Source organism: Haliotis asinina, chromosome 9 (assembly GCF_037392515.1).
Source record: "Haliotis asinina isolate JCU_RB_2024 chromosome 9, JCU_Hal_asi_v2, whole genome shotgun sequence".
Lineage (NCBI taxonomy): Eukaryota > Metazoa > Mollusca > Gastropoda > Lepetellida > Haliotidae > Haliotis > Haliotis asinina.
Window position 1 is genome coordinate 52,569,065 of NC_090288.1, and position 25,729 is coordinate 52,594,793.

The 25,729-nt window shown below is 39.4% G+C and overlaps 3 protein-coding genes across 4 annotated transcripts in view; 1 reads left to right on the plus strand and 2 right to left on the minus strand.

The window, feature by feature from the left end:
• Positions 1–25,729, plus strand: part of LOC137297079 (fibulin-1-like) — a 565,492-nt gene that overhangs the window by 34,188 nt on the left and 505,575 nt on the right. The window contains exon 16 of one of the 2 annotated variants that reach the window (XM_067829052.1): positions 1,293–4,319. The exons of the other annotated variant lie outside the window; for it this stretch is intronic. Within the exon in view, the coding sequence (XP_067685153.1) occupies positions 1,293–1,438 (146 nt within the window). The 3' untranslated portion in view covers positions 1,439–4,319. Of the gene's footprint in view, positions 1–1,292; positions 4,320–25,729 lie in introns of those variants that run through there. 2 annotated transcript variants of the gene reach the window in all.
• On the minus strand, positions 5,985–10,444 carry LOC137297096 (3-hydroxyacyl-CoA dehydrogenase type-2-like). The gene is made up of 5 exons (XM_067829079.1): positions 10,379–10,444; positions 8,787–8,951; positions 7,992–8,156; positions 6,637–6,874; positions 5,985–6,328 (listed from the first exon to the last, which is right to left on the minus strand). The coding sequence occupies exons 1-5, from the start codon at positions 10,400–10,402 to the stop codon at positions 6,138–6,140; spliced, it is 783 nt and encodes a 260-aa protein (XP_067685180.1). The 5' UTR covers positions 10,403–10,444; the 3' UTR covers positions 5,985–6,137.
• LOC137297090 (nitrilase and fragile histidine triad fusion protein NitFhit-like) lies at positions 13,100–23,885 on the minus strand. The gene is made up of 11 exons (XM_067829072.1): positions 23,496–23,885; positions 22,184–22,468; positions 20,586–20,741; positions 19,802–20,005; positions 18,488–18,598; positions 17,561–17,662; positions 17,155–17,317; positions 16,589–16,708; positions 16,044–16,219; positions 14,659–14,727; positions 13,100–13,704 (listed from the first exon to the last, which is right to left on the minus strand). Exons 2-11 carry the CDS (start codon positions 22,433–22,435, stop codon positions 13,606–13,608), a joined length of 1,452 nt encoding a protein of 483 aa, XP_067685173.1. The 5' UTR covers positions 22,436–22,468; positions 23,496–23,885; the 3' UTR covers positions 13,100–13,605.

Below are 25,729 nucleotides of genomic sequence, written 5' to 3' on the forward strand. Positions count from 1 at the left end.
GAGTGAGTGGGTTTAGTTTTACGCCGCACTCAGCAATATTCCAGCTATACGCCTGCGGTCTGTAAATAATTGAGTCTGGACCAGACAATCCAGTGATCAGCATCATGGGTTTCTCAAAGCCTATTCTACCCCGGACCTTCACAGGTCCCTAGGGGTGTCATTGACCGGACAGTGTAGTACTAACATTGTCTCATTTTCATTACATCATATCGATCAAATGAGTTATTCTGTATGCATCAAGATGCACACTTATGGACATGCAGTTGTTACATGTTGAGCTATGAACTAAGCAGATCTATGAAATGTTTCTACTTGAGTGACCCATGAAGGTCCAGGTTAGAATTTATCTTCAGTACCCTATGCTTGTTGTAGGAGACAAGTAACAGGATCGGGTGATCAGACTTCCTGACGTATATGACACATGCTCATGCTGTTGATCACTGGATTGTCTGGTCCAGACTCATCTTATTTACAAAGCTATTTTAGCACTATGAAAACCTTCAGTCTCTGTTGGAACATACAATCATCATAACACCAAGATCACTTTGTACAAGTGCGTCCTTGTCCCTAGGTCTCTTGGGTCCCTTGCATCTCCTGGAATGAACTTGGCCACTAGCAACTTGTGCTGGTTCTAGACTAAGAGGCAATAGAAAACTGACCTGGGCACCAATTCACTAAACATTCATAAGGTTATGACTTAACTGTAACACTAAAGTTTATCATCCAGTCTTCCGAATATCGTGGCACTATGAATTCAATGTGGAACAAGACCCAGACTTGTTGAAAGAGTGTCATTGTAATCTCAAGATGTATATATCAATCACTCGATTGTCTTGATCAGAATTATTTATCAGTGTTCGTGGTTTTGTATGAGTACGTGCAGAAATAGAATTATAAATATGTAGTCTAAATCTTTTGCTGAAATGTCCATTATCATCCTGAATCATTTCAAAATTTACTGTTTTTTATATGTAGCTGTTTAAAGGTACTTTTAAAAAATTAAGTAGATCAGAATCTATGCGTGCGAACAACGTACACAAAATATTGTTTCCATAAAAAACGTAGGTTTCCGTGTTAATGTGAACACAGTATGTGCCATAAAACAACAGAAGAATTTGGCAATTTACACTGTAGTGGTACAATATTTTTGCAAAATAAAATAATTTGGCATACGTTCAATTTGTGATGTGATGTCATTTGTTTTTCAAGAATATTTAAAATCTTTAACAGTTGTGTTGTGACCATGTTCTCTGTAACTGCATATTTTCATTTGTAATATTTCTTGTTGACAGCATTCTTGAAGTTACTGAAACCTCTCTTTGGACCTGCTGAGTACGAGGTGACAATGAGGCTGGAGAACCGTGACTTTTCTCGAACACGTCTCATCTCACGTCACATCACACATGCGAAGATCTTTGTGTCCGACTTCCCACAGTGATCCTCCTGCGTGACATCTCCAAGGTCAAACTGCTACACGTCAACAAGAAGAAGACAACTATTGTTATCTTTGCTTACTGTTCCATACATATGTTGCATTTGAAAAGATTCTACTTCAGTTATTGAAAACATATCAAAAATCATTTTGTGTCTAGAAGCAGCTACACAGATTAGGTGGTCATTATAGGGCATTTGTCATCTTATTGGACTTGCCTAGATCCATGCCTAAGACGCCAGTCAGTTCTTGTTTTGTTTTTGTATTGATAAGTTGGACAGGTGTTTTATATGAGTTTGGTTCTCTATAAGTGTGTTTAGGATAATCATACAATAGCATCGATGTGTATGACATAGTATGACCTTTTGTTATCTCTATCATGATGTGCTGATATAACTTGTCATGGTGTGGTCTTTCATGGACATTTTCTTCATCATACAGTGTGTGGTCTGTCGGGGCCTTCCTTCACTACACTACAGGGTGTGGTCTGTTTAGGCCCACCTTATTCACGCTAAAGGGTGTGGTCTGTATGGGCCCACCATGATCACCATACAGAGTGTGGTCAGTCTGGGTCCACCTTGATCACACCACAAGATGTGGTCTGTTTGGACTCACCTTGATCACACTGGTGTGTGGGCCGCCTGGGTGTGGTCTGTTTGGGCCCACCTTGATCACGCTTGTATGGTCTGTTTGGGCCCACCTTGATCACACTACAAGGTGTGATCTGTCTGGGCCCACCTTGATCACACTACAGGGTGTGATCTGTCTGGGCCCACCTTGATCACACTACAGGGTGTGATCTGTCTGGGCTCACCCTGACCACACTATAGGTTGTGATCTGTGTGGGCCCATCTTGATCACACTACAAGGTGTGATCTGTCTGGGCCCACCTTGATCACACTACAGGGTGTGATCTGTTTGGGCCCACCTTGACCACACTATAGGTTGTGATCTGTCTGGGTCCACTTTGATCATACGACAGGAAGTGGTCTGTCTGGGCCCACCTTGATCACACTACAGGGTGTGATCTGTCTGGGCCCACCTTGATCACACTACAGGGTGTGATCTGTCTGGGCCCACCTTGACCACACTATAGGTTGTGATTTGTCTGGGTCCACCTTGATCACACTACAAGGTGTGATCTGTCTGGGCCCACCTTGATCACACTACAGGGTGTGATCTGTCTGGGCCCAACTTGGTCACACTATAAGTTGTGATCTGTCTGGGCCCACCTTGATCACACTACAGGGTGTGATCTGTTTGGGCCCATCTTGATCACACTTCAAGGTGTGATCTGTCTGGGCCCACCTTGATCACACTACATGGTGTGATCTGTTTGGGCCCACCTTGATCATACGACAGGAAGTGGTCTGTCTGGGCCCACCTTGATCACACTAAAAGGTGTGATCTGTCTGGGCCCACCTTGATCACACTACAGGGTGTGATCTGTCTGGGCCCACCTTGATCACACAACAGAAAGTGATCTTCCTGGGCCCATTTTGTTCACACTACATATGGTCTCTCTGGACATAATGGTCAGCTTTTGGGGATCACAAGACAAACACATTTTACATGAAAAACAGATTTTTGGTTTCGACTCTCGTAATTCATTGATCTCATAATGGAGATAACTTTCATGGCAACATGTTTATGTATCACAAAACAGAGAACCATTATTTTGTGCTCCATCTCAACTTCAAGTCACAGGTGCACCTAAAAATTTGTCATTGTCTGGGGCTAGTTATTTGATTAGGCTTGTTATGAGGGATTAAAACCGACTCCCAAGGGTTTGTTTGAAAAAGTAAGCCCATGGCAGAGGGAAACTGGGGAGGGCTGGTAAACTAAGGATGTCATTGATCAAACTTATGAACCAGCTGAAGATATACTTTAGATATTATTTAAATATTTGGTATTTACGGTTGAAATCAGCTGGGATGCAGCTGGCAGTCAATGCTAGTAAACAAAGAGTTACAGGTTTGAAATCAGACAAAGGATAAAAATTTTGAAAGTTTTCTAATTATGAGGTATTTCGTCAGTTGGCACAGTATATAGGAGATTTTCACTGAAGTCACATTTTATGATTGTGTCCAAACATAGTAAGACAAAGTCAAATCAATCATCAAAACTTGTACAAGTAAAATAATTTAAAGTCAAGGACTATTCCTGAGAAAATGACCCGGATTTCTTGGGTTTACTCAGTAAATGGAGAACCTGACGAGACAACACAGTGATGTCACTGGAGGTTAAAACAAGATATAAAAGTGTTTTGCTCACAAGGCAACAGTGGAAATATCGTACATTTTAGTTTTGTCACATCCAGAAGACATATTGAGCTATGGTTGTATTTCTATAATGTTTTCATATGCACATTTGGTTGCACAAGATCATGTTGAAGATAAAGTCACTCTTGCATGGACTGAACTGTTGAAAAATTTGACACAGAGTCTGAGCATGTCTGTAAAGAGACGGCCTCCAGTGAAACACACACTTTATTAATATTTGTAGAATCTATTCAAAATTTACGAAATCATTATGAGTAATGAGTAATGCTTTAAGTATGCCTGAAATTGTGGCCATATTGAGATTTGTATAAAAACTAATAATCAGATGACAGTTTTAGTTTCTTCATAGGTCAGCCATATTAAAAGTGCCATGTTTGATTTCACTATAAGGACATAAATATTTATATACAGCTTCGGCACAATAAGATTACAGGTGTATAATTCACAATATACTTTTATCTGCTTACATGTTCAGACTTTAAGATGCTTTTGTCATTATTGAAACGTAATATAGAATATAAAACAGACTAAATGAAGTCATTACTAAGTTTTCACTGTATATATTTCATGAAAAGTTATTATAAAATTAAAAGATAAATACATTTCACTTGCCTTTGTGTTGTTGTTTCAGTACCAGAATATTGAATGGACTGTGGTATGAGAGACGTTATGTCTTACATGTTCATACACAGATGTATGCATGTGCATTGATGCTTGTACAATGCTTAATGCCTGGTTCATAATGCTGGCCCCAAAAGATACTGAATTGCTGTTTGTCACACATTCTCAAGCTGACCAGTGTACTTGATAATGCCCAGCACCAGGCAGGGTAACATCATGTACCATGTTTTACTTCTGATGGTTGGAGGTAGGATGTGAGCAGGGGTTTGAACTGTTAGGCCACACTCAGGTAGCTCACAGATACATAGCTGCAGTCTCTAAATAATCAAGGCTGGACCAGACATTCCAGTGATCAACAGCATGACAACATTTTACAATGTCCCTGCTCTTCAACCTTGACTTTTGTATTGAAATCATATCCAAGATCAATACTATTATTCATTTTGAATTCTGTTTGAAATTCTGTTTTCTATGATATCATCCACTCACTGCAGGGCAAATTTAATTAAAATTACATGGCTTGTAAATCTAGCTAGTCTTGACATTAAATGAACATTCATTGCGACATTCATAATTTATTGCATGTTTTAATCTAAATGTCGAATTTCACAGGGAGAATGTATTTAAAGAAAAAAAAACACAAAAAAATGAAAAAGTATAATCCTCATTTTTTATTGTTTGGCTGAATCACTAATAACTGTTCTGAAACGTTGATGAACCAAGAATCGCTGAGAATATTTAGGAAACTACATGCATGTTGTCGTAAATGTTCAGTTTATGAAATAACGTCACACGTATGTGTTGTCCATTACATCACAACTATTATTCAAAACCATCTTTCTTACACGAATCCTTGAATTCCCCATACAGTTAACCATGACAAATGTCACCAGAACCATGGGTCTCAGTGAAAACTAGCAAACTATATCAAGGGTCGCGCTGTGAAAGGACCATTCATTTGAAATGTAAACAAAGCTCATCCAATACTGTGAATCGTTTCCTCATACTGTGAGTGAGCTATTTGCCTACTCGTCGCATACACTTGCTCATATGTTTTAGAACATGCATCTGAAGAGCATCGTGACTAAAGTCAGCATTTACATCTTCTGGCTTTAGAACTAGACAAGAGAGCAGTCTAAATCAGCTGGCACCAATTACATCATAATCAAAGGACGGTAACTGCAGCCTGTTTAGCTCGGCAAACAGAGGCCTCACAATGGCATAACATTTCAACACTTATAGAGCGGGTTATACATTCATTGTAAGAAAATTGAGTGTATATCTTTTAAATGTTGATAGTAAGCAATTAAAAAAATCCATGTTGGTTCACATACGAAAAATGTGATTTTTTCCGTTTCTCTCCCTTGAAGATGACTTGGACTATCATGCCTGCTTGAATTCAAGTGACCTAGTATGGTGTTATGGCACTTTTATCAAAATTTCAGCAATATCAACTTGGGGGGGACATCAGAAATAGGTTTCACACATTGCAACCATGTAGGGAATTTAACACAGGTCCAGCATGTTGAGCAGATGCTTCAACCATTAGGCCACCCCATCACCCTTGCCTACCATCTTGTCAGCATGAACAAACATTAGTTATGTGTCAACAAGGTTAAAACAGGATAATAACATAAATAAATATTACAATCTGTACATCATAGTTTTATTCCATAAATCTAGCACAGCGATTCATGTGATACTATCTGGTCCCACGCCATGATGCTTGGACACACACACACACACACACACACACACATGGTCATCTAATGATTTGATCAATTCTCAGGAATTCTACATATTCAGGGCATCATTCTGAGGGCTCCATCAACACGTATAACTTCTCCGTTCATGAGAGGGTTCTCCACAATAGACTGGGCAAGGTGGGCATACTCATCTGGGTCCCCGAGCCGACTGGGGAATGGGATGGTGTTTGCCAGGTGGCTTCGGACCTTCTCAGGTAGATCAGCCAACAAGGGGGTGTCGAATAAACCTGGAGAAGTATTACCAATTGTCAACAATTGTAGTTTTGTAAACATTCAGTCGAATAATCATGGAGAAATATTACCAGTGTCAACCAATGTAATTTTGCAAACATTCAAAATTGCACAAAGAACTGTAAAAGAGTGAGTGAGTTTAGTCTTTCGCTGAACTCAGTACTATTCCAGCTAAAATTCAATTCTAGCAAGAAGGCTGGGCTCGAGATCACCAATTCTAACCCAGACTTTGCAATCACAAAACCATACTACCACATAAGAAAATGCTAAATGTGAATTATGATCCACAACACATGCCACATACCTGGTGCTATGGTACATATCCGAATCCCCCTTCTGGCTAGATCTCGGGCAATGGGGAGGGTCATGCCCACAATGGCCCCTTTACTTGCTGAGTAGGCCACCTGCCCCCTCTGGCCATCAAAGGCTGCAACACTAGCGGTGTTGATGATGACGCCACGCTGGTTGTCGGCATTTGGCTCATTCTTGTCCATGAGACCTACAGCTAGACGAATCACGTTGAAAGTTCCCGTTGCATTCACCTGTGTAAAGGAGTCCAGGCTGTACATAAGTGATACTTTAAGTTTCTGCACTAACAAAATGCCTTCAAAATCAAAACAAGCACAGAAATGTTCACATACTCAACTTGTATTGCTGTGTACTTCTTAGGATTGGCAACAGCTACTGATTCACTACATTAGTGCAAACCCAGAGTGATCAGATGTCACTGCCAGCTTCACAGGTCACCTAACTGAAACCAGCAGTACAGGGGATCCCACAAAACTCCACAGTTACTGGCGAACAAGGATAAGTTGGACTGGTGCAAAAAATGCATTTAGGAGAAGTAGGCTTTGCATGGCAGTGAGCAAATCCATTTGATTTGTGAAAAGGAGAGCAGATGTGGGCTAGCGCATGTGCAGTTCATGACAAAGAAAAACTGATTCCGCACATAGCTGCAGATGTTTATAAAGACTCCTTCACTTCAGCCATCACAATACACTTGCTTGCAGACAACCTGGGCCTCCCTCTCTCACAGTGGCAAGAGCCTGAGGGGGGTATTCATGCATATGAATATGGGTCAGTTTTCAAAGTGCAGAAAATCTCATCAGACACACCTCCAGCACTCTCTTAAAGTCATCCATCTCATGTCCTGTTCCCGACTTGAACTTGAAGCACAGGAGATCTAATCAGACTTACCTCCAACACTCTCATGATGTCACCCAGATAATGTGGGGTCCTGAACTTGAAGCACAGGAGATCTGACAAGAGTTACCTCCAACACTCTCTTGACGTCATCCAGATTATGTGGTGTCCTGAACTTGAAGCACAAAAGATCTGATAAGTCTTACCTCCAACACTCTCTTGATGTCATGCAGATCATGTGGCGTCACAGACTTGAAGTACAGAAGATCTGATCAGACCTACCTCCAGCACTCTCTTGAAGTCATCCACCTCATGTCCTGTTCCGTACTTGAACTTGAAGCACAGGAGATCTGATCAGACTTACATCTAACACTTTCTTGAAGTCATCCAGATCATGTGGTATCCCGGACTTGAGGTAAAGAAGGTGTGATCAGACCTACCTCCAGCACTCTCTTGAAGTCATCCATCTCATGTCCTGTTCTGGACTTGAAGTGCAAAAGATCAAATCAGACTCACCTCCAACACTCTCTTGAAGTCATCCAGATCATGTGGTGTTCCGGACTTGAAGTTATATGTCTGGAAAGCCACTCCTATGCCAGCACAGTTGACAGCGACATTTAACCCTCCAAACTTACTCTGGGCCACACTGAGGGCATTCTTCACATCACCTTCTGATGTTACCTGGACAATAATAACTACATGCCTAAAGGTCACATGCACATGACAGTGACATCTTGTCAAAGTCAACATATTTTTCTATGTTTCAATAGACATGTATTAAAACATTTCAGATTACATTTCCTCAAATAGAGATTTTCACCTTAACATGCTTAATATTGAGTGCATCAATAGTTCATACTAATCACAGAATGTGTCATAAGACAGAAATATGCTGAGAACACAATGAACATACTACCTACCACAAACACATAATAAAAATATATCTAATTAATAACTTCATTCCATATAACAACGTTTTTCATGAAAAACTTCAAAATCATGATCCATCTTTCACCAGCTGGGCAAAACACTGCACAAGGCACATGACTGATTAGACTGTATTCAGTCAACATTACGACTTGGTTATTTTCATGAACATGTTGATGATATGATTCTTTCCGACAACAATTTAACAACTGTTTCTCATTAAATCTGTAAAATTCAAAAGAAAATCTATCTTTGGTTTGAAAATTATCTGAAGGTTACCCAATAAAATCAGCTAAATCAATTAATGGGAACCAGAGTTACAGAAGTTACAGTTACTGTAATTACAGTAGTTACAGAGTTACAGTACATCACACAACAACATACATTAGTTGGAGCAAACACACAGTTGTCTCCCAGCTTCTTGGCTACTTCTTCTCCATCGGATGAAGGCAGGTCACACAGTACTACCCTGGCACCCTGCCTCACGAATCTCTCTACGGTTGCACGTCCGAGGCCAGATGCTCCACCAGTCACCAGCCCTACAAGACCCTGGAGACACAAGCAGGACTTTAACACCTATATTGTGACCAGCCTGACACCCAACAGCCCTTAAAGACCATGCATAAACCACTCCAGAAACAAAAGGGAAACTTAACTCCAACTTTTGTATCATCTATTGCATTCACAAAAATTATCCAACAATAACAATCTGTTATTCAGAATCGTATTTATTCATTAAGCATAATCAGCAAAAGCTACAGAGGAAACAACTTGATACTGAGATATATATTTTCTCATAAAATAACATTTTTATTTGATCACTGCACCACAATTCTTCAAAGTGAGTGAGTGAGTGAGTGAGTGAGTGAGTGAGTGAGTGAGTGAGTGAGTGAGTGACTTTAACCACTAGGCTATCACTCAACACAAGTAAAACATGTTGAAATTACGGTCAATAACTTCCAAAATATGAGTTCAGTTTCCCCTTAAAATCCCATCCCCTGAGGCAACATACATGCCCTGAATATGTAATACAAATCATTCACTGACATTTTCAACAACCATTCTTGATGTGCATGACGACACATAATCAACCAACAATCTGAGTGTGACCATCAATAAGTGGTGACTTTTTCATAGACTTCTGGCATGGAATGCCTGCTGTGGCATGTTGCCACAAATGAAATGATTAGTTAATTGTAACATCACAAAGGTTAAATCAATACTGCCTACAGTATACAGAGACAACCACATGTGTGTCATGTACCTATAGCATTCACAATCAATGTCAATGTAGCTAATATTTGCAAATGTTTTTTCTCGGTTACAAAAAGTTATTCTGAAAGCCATATCACAACAAAATAAGCAGCTTAATTTAAGTAAAAGGTGCTTCAAAATAATTACTATTTAGTCCTAGGCCAAATGCCAGAAAAATCCCTATCTTTTAGGATCTCTCAGCAGCAGTAAACTTGCTATTCAGTAATTAGTATGGCACCTCCCACCCGCCAAAAATTCTTGTTGATGTGGAACTAGCTACAGGACGTATCAGGTTACTAAAAACTAACTGGGCTCAGTCCACGGTTGAATCAGAGTCCACATGTTCATGCTTGAGAATTGATCATATTGCCTGATGGGTGGTGACAAGCACTAGTGTTCAACATGGTCAAGATGTGCAGGATGGGTGATAAGACTGGGTGTATCATATTACTTGATTTTGATGCTATCTCTTCATTTGGCCTAGGAGTATATTAATCACAATGTAGACCATAAATCTTACTCCACAGGTGAAGTTTGTCCTTCCCCAAGACTGAGTCAGTAAGTGAGTTTCAAACAGGTGAGCGAAGAATCATTCTCTATTTGTCGAAAACATACTGATACGTTAGAAGCAAACACAAACTAATAATGTTAATATGATATTCTGTTTCGTCAAAATGTTTCGGTTTGGCTTCCGTATAAAGCAGCGATAGCATGCAGCTTACCTTCAGTGTGCCAATGGATGCCATGTTGTTTTCAAAGGTCAAGGTAAGGAGACTAACCAATGATCTTCGCCTCTACCGACACACCTCCAGCTGACAAAAAGACGGATCCCGTATGGAAAGGATAAATGGACTATTGTATATTTCCGTTGCCAAAAAGAAGTTTTATATTAAAGCTTTGTTTCAAATTTCCCACTACTTATTTTCTTTGGACGTAATGACATGGTTAATTTGATTGTAAATACTCTTTTGATTAGAGTTCAGCATGCGAAAACGGCCACATGCGTTGTAGCCTTGGTTTATGGGACCTTGGTTTATATTTTTTTTATAATGTCAAGTATATACACATAATCTATTATATAGTCTCTGATTATATAATGAAAAAGACCACTTTCTGTAACCCATTCTTGACATAAGGTCACTAACGGGATCGGGTACGTCAGGCAAGCTGACTTCGTTGTCACCGTATCCCAGTTACTTAGATCATTATACCAGTCACTGGGTTGTCTGGTCCAGATTTTCATCGCTTCTTTGTCTGGAATTCTGCTAAGTGCAGCGTTAAACAATAAACAGCCAAGTTATCACGGAAGGTCCTTTGACCGGGGAATTAGCATGAAATGTTTTTTCTTCAATTTGTTGCAATTCGTTCTCCGCGGTGCCTAAGTGTCGGTTTGACAGCCGCCTCTTCTTAGTTGTACGACGGATTTAATACGGGATTCGCTTTTATCGAAGACTAGTAAATTTAGTTTGTTTTTTGCAACTATTATCTTTAATTCAACAATTTTAGTTTCCAAGACCCAAACTTTCGCAAGGAAGTCAAACTTCAGGACGTTGTGTCGTATAGTGAAGTGTGATGGCAACAGACCCCGCACCCTGGGATGAGAAATGTCTCTGGGTAATACGTAGTCTACGGGTAATACGGTCTACGAACAGTGTTCCTGACATATCTAAACAAGAGGGAGTCCATGTTTACCATGTGTCCACCTGGTACATCGATGCAGGTCTAATTTTAGCGCCTTCGCCTCACTGAGGTCACCGAACGATGATGAACCACCTATGGAATTTCGTTCCCACTCCGAGGTGTGAGTTTAGTTATACGCCGTGAACAATCGAGTCTGGACCAGACAATCCGGTGATCAACATCACTAGCAGCGTTCTATCCAACTGCGATACGATGACACATGTCAACAAATGGGTTACTGAAGATCAGTTTTAACTGATGGTTCATGGGTTTCAAATCCGAGGAAAGAGTTCCCGGCAGCGTTACTGGGGGATTCGGATGACGTTGTAAGCGTCTACAGTGATTTAATTTCATCCCAGACGTGTTCATTGAGAGACAAATCAGGGAATCGTGAATAAGAAAGTAACACATTCATATTGCTCTAATTAGTATACTGATTTGTGGTCTGGCTTTATTGTCTTGGAACCTGCACCAGTGCAAACAGTACCATGCATTGTAAGGGGTGTATATCATGGAATTAATGGTAAGTAGCTATTTTCTTGCTATACAAAGGGAAATAGATCTGTATTTACATGTACATGTATATCATTGGATATATTATCTTTGGAGGATTGTTTCATGAAAGTGTGAATATGATTGTGATATTAAGGAACATGCATGCATATTGTACTGAAGTTGATATTGAGTGAGTGACTTTAGTTTTACGCTCCCCTTAGCAATATTCCATCTATATGGAAACAATCAAGTCTGGACCAGACAATCCTGTGATCAACAGCATGAGCGTCAATCTGCGTAATTCACAACCAATGACAAGTGTCAGCGGGCTTGACCACCTGATCCTTTTAGTCACTTCATATGACAAGCATGGGTTCCTGTAGGTCAATATTCTGACCCGTATCTTCACAGGTAATATTCAGGTATGTCTAAACCTATTTATAAAGTTTAGTTCAGAACTTTATGTACTAAGGATTGGTAGCTGGTGCCGAATTCAATTCCATCAGTCTTAACGTGGCATCATTACAGTTTGGCTGCCACTGTATGGATGGTCTCCAACTTTCCTATTAAGATAAAAAGTATCTGTATGCAGTAACAATATATTAGGCAGTGACAGATTTTGTATGAAATGTTGATTTGCCCATTCAGTTAACCTGTGTTTTCAGTCACGAACCATGTAAGACTTGATCTTTATGTTGCAGTCGTGTATGATTTGTCATGCCATGCCCCTATCTGTCAGAGTACTGTTTGGAGGTTCACATGTGTGAGATGAGACTAGTCAAGGTGATTTGAGCTTCAGCAACATAACCAACACTGGGTGTTTTGTAAAGCTCAAGATCTGCATAAAATATCCACAGAAAGCCGATATACACTCTTTAACTTTGCATTGCTTGTGTATGTTTGTATAAAGAAATATAAAACCAACAGTGGTACAGCATCAACCAACCAGTGTGCAAGTACAGATTTGTAAATTTGCCTTGTTGTGTCATGACAATATCTGTTCTGGAACTATTGTCCCTTCACGTCCCATTTGTTGATTGTTCAATAAAATACTCAGCAATATTCCAGCTACATGATAATCTGTAAATAATGGTCTCTGGGCCTGATAATCATGTGACTGATATAATCATGTGACTGATATCAGGAACACCTATCTATGCAACTGGATATAATGACATTACTACACAGTCTGACCACCCAATCATGCTAGTCAGGCCTTATGGTCAAGATTCTGAACCTGAAAATTCACAGGATTGGGACAGCATAAATCATGAAAATAATGGTGAAATATAATCTTCATCATTAGTTTTATTGATGTAAAATCAATAAATATCAATAAAAATGTATATGCATGGAAGTTAAGATCAGTGTTCTTAACTTCATTTGAGTAGTATATAAACATCAAATCATTTGTGATGTCTGGAATTCTAGTACACAGTTTGAAAATTAGCGCGCTGTTCATCACGGATATGTGTCTGTTTAAAGAAATAGTTCTTAAGAAATGTCCCTGGCTTGATCCCTTACATTAAGCAAAAACACCATATCACAACTTGACACTACACTCAATCGCCAGTCTTCACAAAAACATACACCGACTTCTGGTACATTCACCAGATGGAAGGAGAGCCACATTTCATGTGTGTTAACACTATGTGAAGTAAGGTCGCAGTGTCAGAGTCTGTTAAGCAAGAGTTGGGAGGAGGGCTGCATCTCTTGATAATGATGGTGCTGTTAAGTAAGAGATGGAAGGAGGGCCACATCTCATCTATTAGCACTATGTGAAATAAGGTCGGAGTGTCAGAGCCTCTGTTGCCATCTCCTCTTCTGTCCTCGCTGTTCTGTCTGAGCCAATTTCTCGATCATGCTCCTCCAACTGTCAACAGACCCCCAAATCTAAGTAAGAGTGTCTTCATTCAACCAATTTAATTTTATTGAAAGCAAAACTGGAAGCAAACGGAAAAATGATACTACGAATGATATCCAGCTCTCCAAGATGGCTGTGACCTATCCACTTGTGACCTAGAACAAACAGCCAATTTCTCGCCCTTTTTGAAATCAGAGTGAGTGAGTGAGTTTGATTTTACGCCACTTTTAGCAATATTCCAGCGACATCACGGTGGGGGCCACCAGTAAATGGACCTCACACATAGTACCCATGTGGGGAATCGAACCCGGGTCTTTGCCGTGACGAGTGGACGCTTTAACCACTAGGCTACCCCACCGCCCTTCAAATCAGAAACCAGAAAAGGGACATACACATATTCATACACTGGGGACATAATTCTTTGTTAGACATATATGATGGGGATGTACTTTATACTTGGACACATGTACTAGTAATATAATTTATCCTTGAAAACATATACTGGGAGTACAGTTTATTTTTCCATAGATATACTGGGGATATGCTTTATCCTTGGACACAGATGCTGGTGATATGCTTTATCCTTGGACACATGAACTGGGGACATGCTTTATCCTTGGACACATGTACAGATACTGGCAATATGCTTTATCCTTGGACACAGATAATGGGGACATGCTTCATCCTTGGACACATGAACTGGAGGTATAATTCATCCTTGGACACATATACCAGGAATACAGTTTAACCTTGGACATATATACTGCACATATGCTCTATCCTTGGACACAGATACTGGGGATATGCTCCATCCTTGGACACAGATACTGGGGATATGCTCTATCCTTGGTCATATGGCCAGTATTAGTTTTACCTAAAAAAGTATTCTCTTTGTGGGACCCTCAGCTTATATATGTTTTCACGAAGACTATTGGATAGGGTTGACCTATAAGTAAACTTTACCTTGGTGTAGATGTCGTCATTCTTCTCAAAGTCTCCCTTCTTCCGTGGCAGGATATGCACATGTACATGCTGGAAGCAGAAACACCACACAAAGGTCAGTTGGAAGAAATATTACAAGCATGAAATTTAACACATGTCATATTTAGGATTACACTTTTCTTAGTAAAGTACAAATTCTAGTACTTTTTAGGAAGTGGAAATCGTAGTGGCTGAGTGGGTTAGACGGCTGACTTTGTGTAAGGAACTTGCCTCTGAGGGTGCGGGTTTCGAATCCTGGATGGAATTCAACTTAAGAAAGTACTAAAATTTATACTTTAGTAAGAAAGTGTAATCCCAAATTTAACACTTTCCAAACAGCACTGTGTAATCAGAACCATGAAATTGTATCATAATGCCTTGTAGACCATTGTGACATCAATGACTGCCATGACGTCACAATCTAATGACACCAAAAAGACATCAGGTAGATGAAGTTGGTTAGTGGTAGTTTTTATTACCATTTACAAACTGAACAAACTGTGAGAATGACTTTACATGATAAATAGAATTTCATATATTCTGAAGTCAACCATATCAACCTTATCGATGTATACTGGACAAAATAAGTTAGGGATATTGGACGTTTTATGACTGATCTTTTATCAGTATGTCAATGAATAAATACATCATTATTCGTAATTTCAAAACTTACAAATATGCCTAAAGATTTTTGCCCAGTATAAGTTAATCAGGTGTGATTATCCAATTGTTATCAACAATTAACAAACTTCGTCTGCTTAAAATCCTGCTATAAGGATAGAAAGTGGTGTCACTGAATTTGGAGATGCTTCCATGCTTTGGCCTGAAAACAAAGCTACCTTGGTGTGAGAGTCAGTGCTATACATCTATATCTTAATAGAATGCAGTCAGTGTAGTCTTTAGGTGAATAGTATTCACCCGCCATACCAAAAGCCCGGTTCCCATATGGGTACAATGTGTCAAGCCTTGACCGTCTGACCTGTAAAGCTGAATGTCAGGTGTGGTCAGTGCTTCTGCTGGCATTTATCAAAGCTGGACATTGTGAATGAGTGAGTTAGTTCATATTTAACGTCACCTTGGCAATATTGCAGCCATATCATGACAAGAAGAGTTAACACTGAATAGGATCATATGTATATTATAAAACCTGTTGTTGAAGGGAAGGCTGGACATTGTGACCAGCCAGCAATTCAAATACCAGTCTATGCAAATCTTACCAGTCAAGCGATCAGTCTTAATATTGAGTGCAAGACCTTACACCCTTACAATCAATGAGAAATACAAAGGGTATTCAGCCTGGTGCTTTCCAAAATGCTGTGTTTGTGACCTAAAAGTTGCATGACACACAGCTACTTTGTGGTACTGACCTTGACCGTCTGACCTGCTTCAGGGCCATCTTGAATGGCAACTGTGGCTGATGTGGCATTGTAGTGTTTCTCGATGACCCGTGTGATGACCTGTACAGCTGAGAACAGGTCAGCCACCTCGGCAGCTGTCAGGTCAGAAAATCTCTCTGCTGGTCTCAGTGGTGATACAAGCACATCTCAAGATGGTCAAGAAAAGTAGACCTTCTCCCAAGTTTATTCTCCTGCATACACTAGAACTTGTATAAATCATGGTTGGTCAGAACAACTTTATATATGCAATGGCAATGGCTCTTAATATTCTTCATTATTTACAAAAAAGCACATTTTCATAAATGTCATTTTCCCAAATGTTAGAAAAAAGATTTTCATAAATGCCAAATGCCAGTTTACCAAACTGATAAAAGATCAGCTAAACCTACTTTATCTTCGTGCTGAATCTGGAGCAAAAATTCATGGTTCACATGCTGATATTTCTTATAAATGTTTTGCATTAACTTTTCCTTCGTGCAAAGATCTCAAGAAACTGTTCAGTCAGTGAAGGATACGTCCTGGCAAGAGGGGTTTGATGTTCACAAAACCATATGACAAAGCTGATCTGTAGAAAACGTTGCTAGATTTGATGCTGTGCTGGCCAAATTCATATTCTGGACTGGCATCAGCGTTGCCTGAAACCATGTTAGCATTCACCTGTAGGGACACTGGACAAGAACTTTAAGTTAGGGTACCATAATAAATGCTATTACATCCCTAACATAGTAACCTCTAAAATAGAACAATGTTAAAGGACAGCATTCACTTATAGATTTTGTTTATTCTTTATTCAACAGGGCACCTGTACCAAGGTGTCGAACAGGTGAAATAGGTTAACTTAGTCTTTCTTGACAATACAAACTCCAAATTCGTGTCACGACATTAAAATACAAGCCCATATCACCTGGCTTAGATATATGAATCATAATTATCTCATTTTGAAAATAAGTTGTTTAAATTGTTTTTGAATTTTATCTCTATACTGCCTTAACACTTGGATCATAACATTCTCTTTAATCTTTGTGTAGCTAGTATAAGTGATGTGTACAGGTGCTCAGTTCGTAGGGATCACAAGACTTACGCTTGGCTGTGGTGCGTATATGACCATACAGGTCATGTCGACGATGTTGTGAAACGGGCATCTCTTCCCTCACTTTGTCAATGTATGCTGTGTCCACCTCGGCCACACAGACGTCTACTCCATCACGGCACGCACTCACAACTTGGCCCCATGGGTCCACAATCTGATCAGGGGCACATGTGAACTTGGATTGATAACAGCACCAAAGATGACTTTACAGACCACGAAAGTTATCTTGACATATGATACAAGAATTGCTTTACATAGTGGGATACTTGTGGGATAGACGTCATTAATTTTATAACTAATAATTCTTTAGATTATTTCGTTTGTAGTTTCAGAAAGTGACCACACGTCTCGGAGCACAGCATGACCATCATGACATGAGGATGACCACGTCTCCTACCATGGCATGGCCGTATGATGTCCTCTTGGCATTGTGTCGCCCTGTCTGGGCTGCAGCCACCACATAGCACTGGTTCTCAATAGCCCGGCTTCTCAGCAACACCTGTACAGGAACAATAGAGACACAATCATACACTGGACAACACTTAACAGGGGCCACTTGCACAAAGCCATCTTAGTGCTACACTTGTCTCAAGCTTATTTTGGAGAAGGCATTACAATACTTGTAGCGCCAAGATCGCTTTGTGCAAGTGAGCCCAGATCAACAGTCATACAGTTAAGAGTTTCCAAAAGAGTGAGTGAGTGAGTGAGTGAGTGAGTGAGTGAGTGAGTGAGTGAGTGAGTGAGTTCAGTTTAAGCCACACTCAGTCTGTAAATAATTGAGTCCAGTGATCACCAGCATGAACATCAATCTCTGCAGGAACCAATGACATGTGTCAACCAAGTCAGTGAGCCTGACCATCCGATCCTGTTAGTCACCTCTTACAACAAGCATAGTCACCTATTATGGCAAGCATGGGTTGCTGAAGGCCTGTTCTACGCTGGACCTTCATGGTTCATTTCCAAAAGAACAGGATGGGGTGGTCTGGCTCACAGACTTGGTTGACACATCATCGCTTCCAAGTTGTGCAGATCGATGCTTATGTTGTTGACATCATGTGACATTACATGGCATTACATGACATTCCTGAATATGATATGACATTGACATTATATGACATTACATGACATGACATGGCATTACATGATATTATATAACACAAGTGACATTATATCACATTACTGAGACAATGACTTTACTAACATGTGACATTACATGACATTATATGACATTACTGACATTATATGATATAACTGACACTACATGACAAGGACAAGATCTGAGCTCCCTGCAGAGTTATTAGTGAACACCTGTGTGGTGACCTACCTCCCAGTGTGCCATGCCCGTGGTCTGTGTGAAGGCAGAGGGGTAGGACAAAATCTGAGCTCCCTGCTGGGTCAGTGCTATGGACATTTCAGGGAACCGCAGGTCATAACACTGTACAATGTTAAGGATATCACCAATGTTCCTGCATAGTCATGATAGAAGACAACAAAAATTGGTTTTGAATATTGTACCCAATCCAAGTTATGTAGATGGATACTGTGTTCAGAGTAACAAAACATTTCCAAAGGTATCATGACATATATTGATAGATTGGGGAGACAATTTTCCTCCTCTGCTGGATTCCATGATAAATATGAAATTTATACAAGAAATATGGACTGCCGATACATTTTTAGCCTCATTGATTTGTTCTTGTAAACATTACCTTCAGGACCCGTGAAGGTCCCGGGGTAGAATAGGCCTTCAGCAACCCATACTTGCCATAAAAGGCGACTATGCTTGTCAAAAGAGGCGACTAACAGGATTGGGTGGTCAGGCTCGCTGACTTGGTTGACACATGTCATCGGTTCCCAATTGCGCAGATCGATGCTCATGTTGTTGATCACTGGATTGTCTGGTCCAGACTCGATTATTCTCAGACCACCGCCATATAGCTGGAATATTGCTGAGTGTGGCGTAAAACTAAACTCACTCACTCACTCACTCATTACTTTCAGCCATGTTGGAAGTGGGACAGACACTCAGTCAAAAGAATATGGTAAATACATACACTATAGTAGGAAAGGTATAGAAGCTCACCTTTATCTATTGTGAATTTGAAAGAAATATTTCATGATTCAGGGTCTGGTATTTGCCAACAGATATCGCATTAATCACATACAACAAAATAATTGAACAGTTTGTAAAACTATCTGGAAAGGACATCAAATTTTGAGACTGACTGAAACAAACCATTTTTCACAAAAATATATTGTGGTTGGAATGTTAAGTAAATATATTGTGGTTGGAATGTTAAGTAAAGTATCATTTATCTTAAAAATATCACTTGCAAAAAGCTCTCAACAATGTTATATGCAGCATAGAGTGGCTGACCCTGAAAATCCAGGATACAGTTGATATTCAGTTACCCATGCATGTTGTAAGTAGAGGCTATTGGGATCAAGTGGTCAGGCTTGCTGACTGGTTTGGCACATGTCATCATATCCAAATTGCATAGATTGATGCTCATGCTATTGATCACTAGACTGTCTGGTCCAGACATAATTACTTATAGATCTCCGCCATATAGCAGGAATACTGCTAAGTGCGGCATCAAACTAAACTCACTCATTTCAGTCTCTCTGTGAAGGATACAGTGGCCAGTCCTAGTCGTCCTACAGGTGTGTCCACTGGTGGCACGATTTCGCTGCCCGGCACAGTATAGTCGCTCTCACACAGACGCACTTTGTCCTTGATATCAAGGTCAAAGAGATGACTTTTGTCGTAGGCAGCCTTAATTTCACCATCACTTGATATGATGACATGGGTGTTCCGAACACGCTTTTCATTTTTCGGACCCTTCAACATGGAGATGGAGCTTTTCAAGTAAATTCAGCAGTGTTCCAATTGACTTTTAGCACCTTGGGAATGTAAGGTTGTAAATAACTCAGCATGATCATCCTTAATTGTCAAGTGTACAACATCTCTATTACGATCAATGTATATAGCCTGGATCAATTAATTGCCCATCTAAGATTTGTGCACTTGAACATCTGGGTTAGATTTTTGGTTTTCAGCAACACATGCAGTCTTAAGAGATCAATGGGAAAGGCTCAATGACTTGGTTAACAGGTTTCACAATCGCATAAGCTGGTGCTCATGATGTTGATCACTGGTTTGTCAGATCCAGGCACAATTCGCTGTCATATAGCTGAGAATATTGCTCAGAGCGGCGCTAAACAACAAACAAAAAAAAACACCTTACATTTGTTAAGAGCCTGCTTTCAGTAACAAATGTCTTTAATCAAATAACAATGCCCTTTACGATTTCAAAATGTAGTGAAATCACGCACATATGTCTGACTTTATGTGCAGCTGCAAATATAGCTTCAACCATATAATGGAGAAATGCTCCCTGCTAATCTCTGTGTTTACAGACCTTCTGATGAAATCCACCAATAGACAGCCATACTCTTGTGTCAACAGCCACCTGTTGGTATCTGGAGATGAGGTCACCATTTAGTGGTTCTGCCATCTTCATCGACTGGTCACGTGACTCGCCAATGAAATCACATGCCTCTGGGAGAAACACCATCTAGAATACGTCACATATGTTTAACTCACAAAAGTGGGACACAAAGTCTGTCAGGGAAAAACAAGATAAAGTAAATGTCTAAATGCAAATTTCTGTAAATATAATTAATAGTTGTTGAAACTCCAGGGCTACGAGGATTAATGTTGTTATAGCTAAATACATCTTCAGCAGCCCACGAATGCATGAGTTAGTGTTGCTGTTAGCAATATTTCAGCAATATCATGAGTTACGAGTAAGTTGGGTTTTACATCACACTGGCATTATTCAAGCCATATAAGTTTACATCCATTACCAGTCCATGGTCCAAAAGACAGAAGTAACGAATAACAATATCATGACATGGAAGACACAACAAATGGTATTTTTAACATGGCATTCAATAAAGTAGTTTGAAATGTTAAAATACCATTAAAAATTAAAGGAAGATCATAACATTTTATTAACTTCTTAAAACACCAAGACTACAAATTCTTGATTCCTTGATAAATTCCTGTATTAACAAAACACTTATCTGTGTAGTACAGTGTTGCGCATGCAATCACTTTAGCATCAGCGAGAAACATGTTAGTGCCTAATTCTAACAATCTTGAAAATGTCTTCTTTGAGTGGCATATCTAGAAATTGGAGAGTAGGATAAGGACACACTTATTGGTTGAACAACTCCTTTATTCAGGTGATGTGACATTTTGATACCATTCCATAGACTCAGCAGGAGCCACAATATACAACATAGATAAGAGAACCTGCATTGTCACCATAGAAACTGGATATTTATATTGCTGGAGACATGTGTACATGGGTAGCTAAATTACTCTTCCATTGACACACTGCATGATTCTCCATAGTATGGACATGACAAAATTAGGGCATCTTTCATATCTTTTCTGCTGTAGATTTAGATGTGGTTTATCATATTCTAAATATCAATTAAATTGGAATATTTCAGAGACAGGTTTTGAATGTAACATTAAGCCATGCTTAATCAACTATGGACCAGTTCAAGATTTAAAGCAGAAAATGTTTGTGTCATTCCTACCATGATCAAAATAATGTTTTTGAAATGGACTCTTTTTCAAGCATACATATTCAGTACAGAGATGCTGTCAGAAGTGATAATTGCCCATTTGCCACCTAAAACTTAAAAAAATTACTCAGTGAAATTCTGTCATTCTTCAACATCATGTCAGGATATTTATCAGAATGTGTTTCTGTGCAACCTGTGATCTGACATTGAACCAATCTTTCTCTGATATAAAACAAAATTACAAATACAGGAATGCGTAACTGGTAATCTATGTGACAATTTTGAAATTATCAGACATAACCAACTTTCTTCACATGACAGAAATATTTTATACAGAGTTGAATAATGACATGCTATCATGTTCAAGTCACACTAAATCCATGTTAACCTACTATCTTGTCAGCAGTTCACCATTTACCTGTGCACCTTTAGCCTTAGCTCTATGGATCAGTGAAACACATGTTTTGAAATTCTCTTCTTTATCTGCTCTGGCTGTGAACTGGCACACTCCCACCATAGGCTTAGGTTGAGCCAGAGTGCTGTAGTCTGTAGCCATCGTTGGTAGCTGTCTTACTGCCCTACTTGTCCGAGTTGGAGCAAGGGGAGGTAATCTGACGATAAGTGGCAATATCCGAATGCAGTTATTCAAGTTGCAAACTGTCGACAGCATTGAAGTCTTGAATGTATAGATATAGTAGATAAACTGCAAAAGAACAAAATAATACCTGTATTTTCCTGCTTAACTCTAGAGGTCCATTGAATGTGTGAATTACCGGTTAGATCTGGTGCCTCAAAAAGTCTTACCCTACAAAAGTGCAGGTCATGATAATTAAATTCCTGGGCAGCTAATATCTGGGGCCTTTAAACAAATAAAAGAGTACAGTATTTACATAATTTTATCAGAATCAGTGATGACTGAGGTCATGAGTGACGAAGTGCGGTTTGGCATGTCCAGCTATTAGAGCGTTTGCTCATCACATTGAATACACAGGGTCAATTCCAAACATGGGTACAACATGTGCAGCCCATTTCTGGTGTCCCCGGCTATGATGTTGTTTGAATATGGCTCAAAGCTGCATAAAACTTACTCGTGTGATGAGTGAGAATGTTGCCAATAACTGCTCTAGCACTTTAGGTTATGTATTTATTGCAGCACTAATAATCGCTTTAGGATACATGGTTTTTGTCTGTAATAATTCAATCTGAACCAGACAATCCAGTGATCAAATGCATGAGCATTGATTTATGCTGCTGGGTTATGATGTGTATGGACTATCTAAATCTACAATATGAAAACCTCTGGTCTGCAATGCGTGTCGACACTAGACAAGGTGCTGGGTATATGCACTACTATTACTTTTGAAACAGATATTAATACTTTTTGACGGATGATCATTTCATGCATGGGCTACTGAAGCTGATGTTGCTACAGCTGACGATGCTAATGAGTCAGGTAGTTGACATGTCTAACAATCAGGAACGCACGCACGAACGCACGAATGCACGAACGCACGCACTGACACACTGTCTCAGCAGAGACCATATAATAGATCTGGTCTCAGTAAACTGAAGGACACTTGTTTGGATAGAATGACAGTGCTTCACATTATGCTTCTCCGATCCTTAATATTCATGTCACTTAACCGCCTCAGTAACGAGCTGGTTGTGTATATGAAACCATAAATGTAAAGCAGTAATGCTGTCACACCATAAATTCATTAGAAACCAACCTGCTGAAAATCGTCAGATGTGGCTGCAATATTGCTCAACTAAGCGCTAACTCCACATCACGCCGTAACTTATTTTCCTTGCAAGGAGTAACGATCTTAATAGGTTGGTACAAAAATTCGGATTTTTACCCGAAAAAACGGATCTGTCTCTCCCAGGAGAGCGTGATTAAGTTAATATTTATCGACACCTCGGCAATATTGCAACCATATCGTGACGAGAACAATTAATAATGACATTGTAGCTCAAGAATATTAGAAGCTAAACCCTGTTGACGAAGAACAGTAAAACCAGTAGTATATCACAGATATCCTTGTAAACCTAGCAATTACATCTTTAACAGTTTAACAATAGAGGACAATACAAACCCGTACGAAAACGGCCTATTGACTGCCCACAACTGAAGGTAGATCACCATACTAGGGACCATGGGGACTTACAGTAAATTTGTTCCTGCATGGGTATTAGCTGGATTAAATTCATCCCTTTAGCTGTTAGCAATTTAGACACATCTAGCCATGACTGTGATTCTTTCAACACAAGGGATGCAGAACGGAGGATCCTCACCTTTCGATAGGTATTCATGTGTATATCTGGTGTGGCCAATACGACATGGTCTTATGATGACCTCTTCAAATCTGGACTGACAACCCAAAGTGGTATAACCAATAGGGTTCACTTCATGTGGTTTACTGATGCCTACCTGGGTGTCCCACATCTTCTGTATTAGATCACGGATATAAGATCTGACGACAGCTTTGTAATCTGAGTATGGAATAAGAAGTGGCGTCAGAGATTTGTTGAGTGTTGTCCTGGCAGCAAGATCATTACACAATTTAATAATTTCAATTAAAACCGGATGTTAACAAGAACGATTTTTAATAGCCTGAAGACACGAAAGAGGATCAGAAAACATTATGTATTGTCTATGTTTAGAATGTCTTTGAATGTATTTAAGAGCCGTTAATATGACGTTTGCTTCTCCTGTAAAATCCGATAATGTGGATGATATTGTTTTGGATCAATTGACAGTGGAACAGGTTACAGCGCCACCGTCCTTGGACCCATCCCTAAATAGTGATTTGTAATTGATATATTTACTTTTTAATTGATTATATTCTTGTTTATATTGTAAGTCACTAGACTCTGACTTTTTAAATGTTGTCAGTGTTAGGTCAGCTTGCGGCCTCAACAATTGCCAAGGAGGAGAAGAAAGAAGGCGGGAAGGAGATATACTTTCTAGCTAATTGCCGGCAGCAGAAATGAATGGTTAATCACAAGAGGTGGAGCAAAAAGAGCCTTTTTCTTGTACCGATCCTCATGAAGAGGATTAAAAACAGAGTTAGACTCACTAGAATAGAGTTTTGTGACATATTGTAAGGATAACTTTATACGGCGTTGTTTTAGAGATAGCTTATCAGTCTCGACATAAAGATCAGCAATAGAAGAAGTACGGAAAGATCCAAGACATAGTCTGAGACCTTGAGGGTGAATTGAGTCAAGTTTTCAGATTGCTTTTACAGGCTCTACCATATACGATGGAGCCATAATCAAGTTTGGAACTGATTTGTGTTCTGTATAATTGAAGGAGGGTTTCCCCTCCCCACTTATAATTGGCAACAACTTTCAGTAAGTCTAGGGCCTTCAGGTATGTATTTTGCAAATACTTTATATGCGGTAAAAAGGTCAGTTGATGATCAAACATTGCACCTAGGAATTTAGTTTCTTTTACAACGTGTATAGGAGTGCCATCTAAAACTAAATCTGGGTGTCTCTGAGGTTTATATTTCAAACAGAAGTGAGTTTGTGTTTACCTTTGAAAATTTAAATCCATTTTGTAAGGACCATTTATAAATTATGTTTAGACATAATTGTAACTGCCTTTCAATAGTATTCATACTTTTACCACTACATGAAATGTTAAAATCATCCACAAAAAGAGATCTATTAAAGGAATCATTCAAAACCTTAGAGAGACTATTTATTGTAATGTTGAACAATGTGACAGATAAAATACTGCCTTGTGGAACACCCTGATCAGACAGGGTAGAACCCACGCGTACTTGAAATTGCCTGTCAGTTCAAAACTCGGATATGAACTTGGCAAACATCCTCGTTATCCAAAATCATGTAAATCTTTGAAAATGCAGTGTTTCTATGAAGTGTCGTATGCATTTTCTAGATAAACAAAGATAGACAATACATGCTGGTTATTCATAATTGCAATGTTTACAAG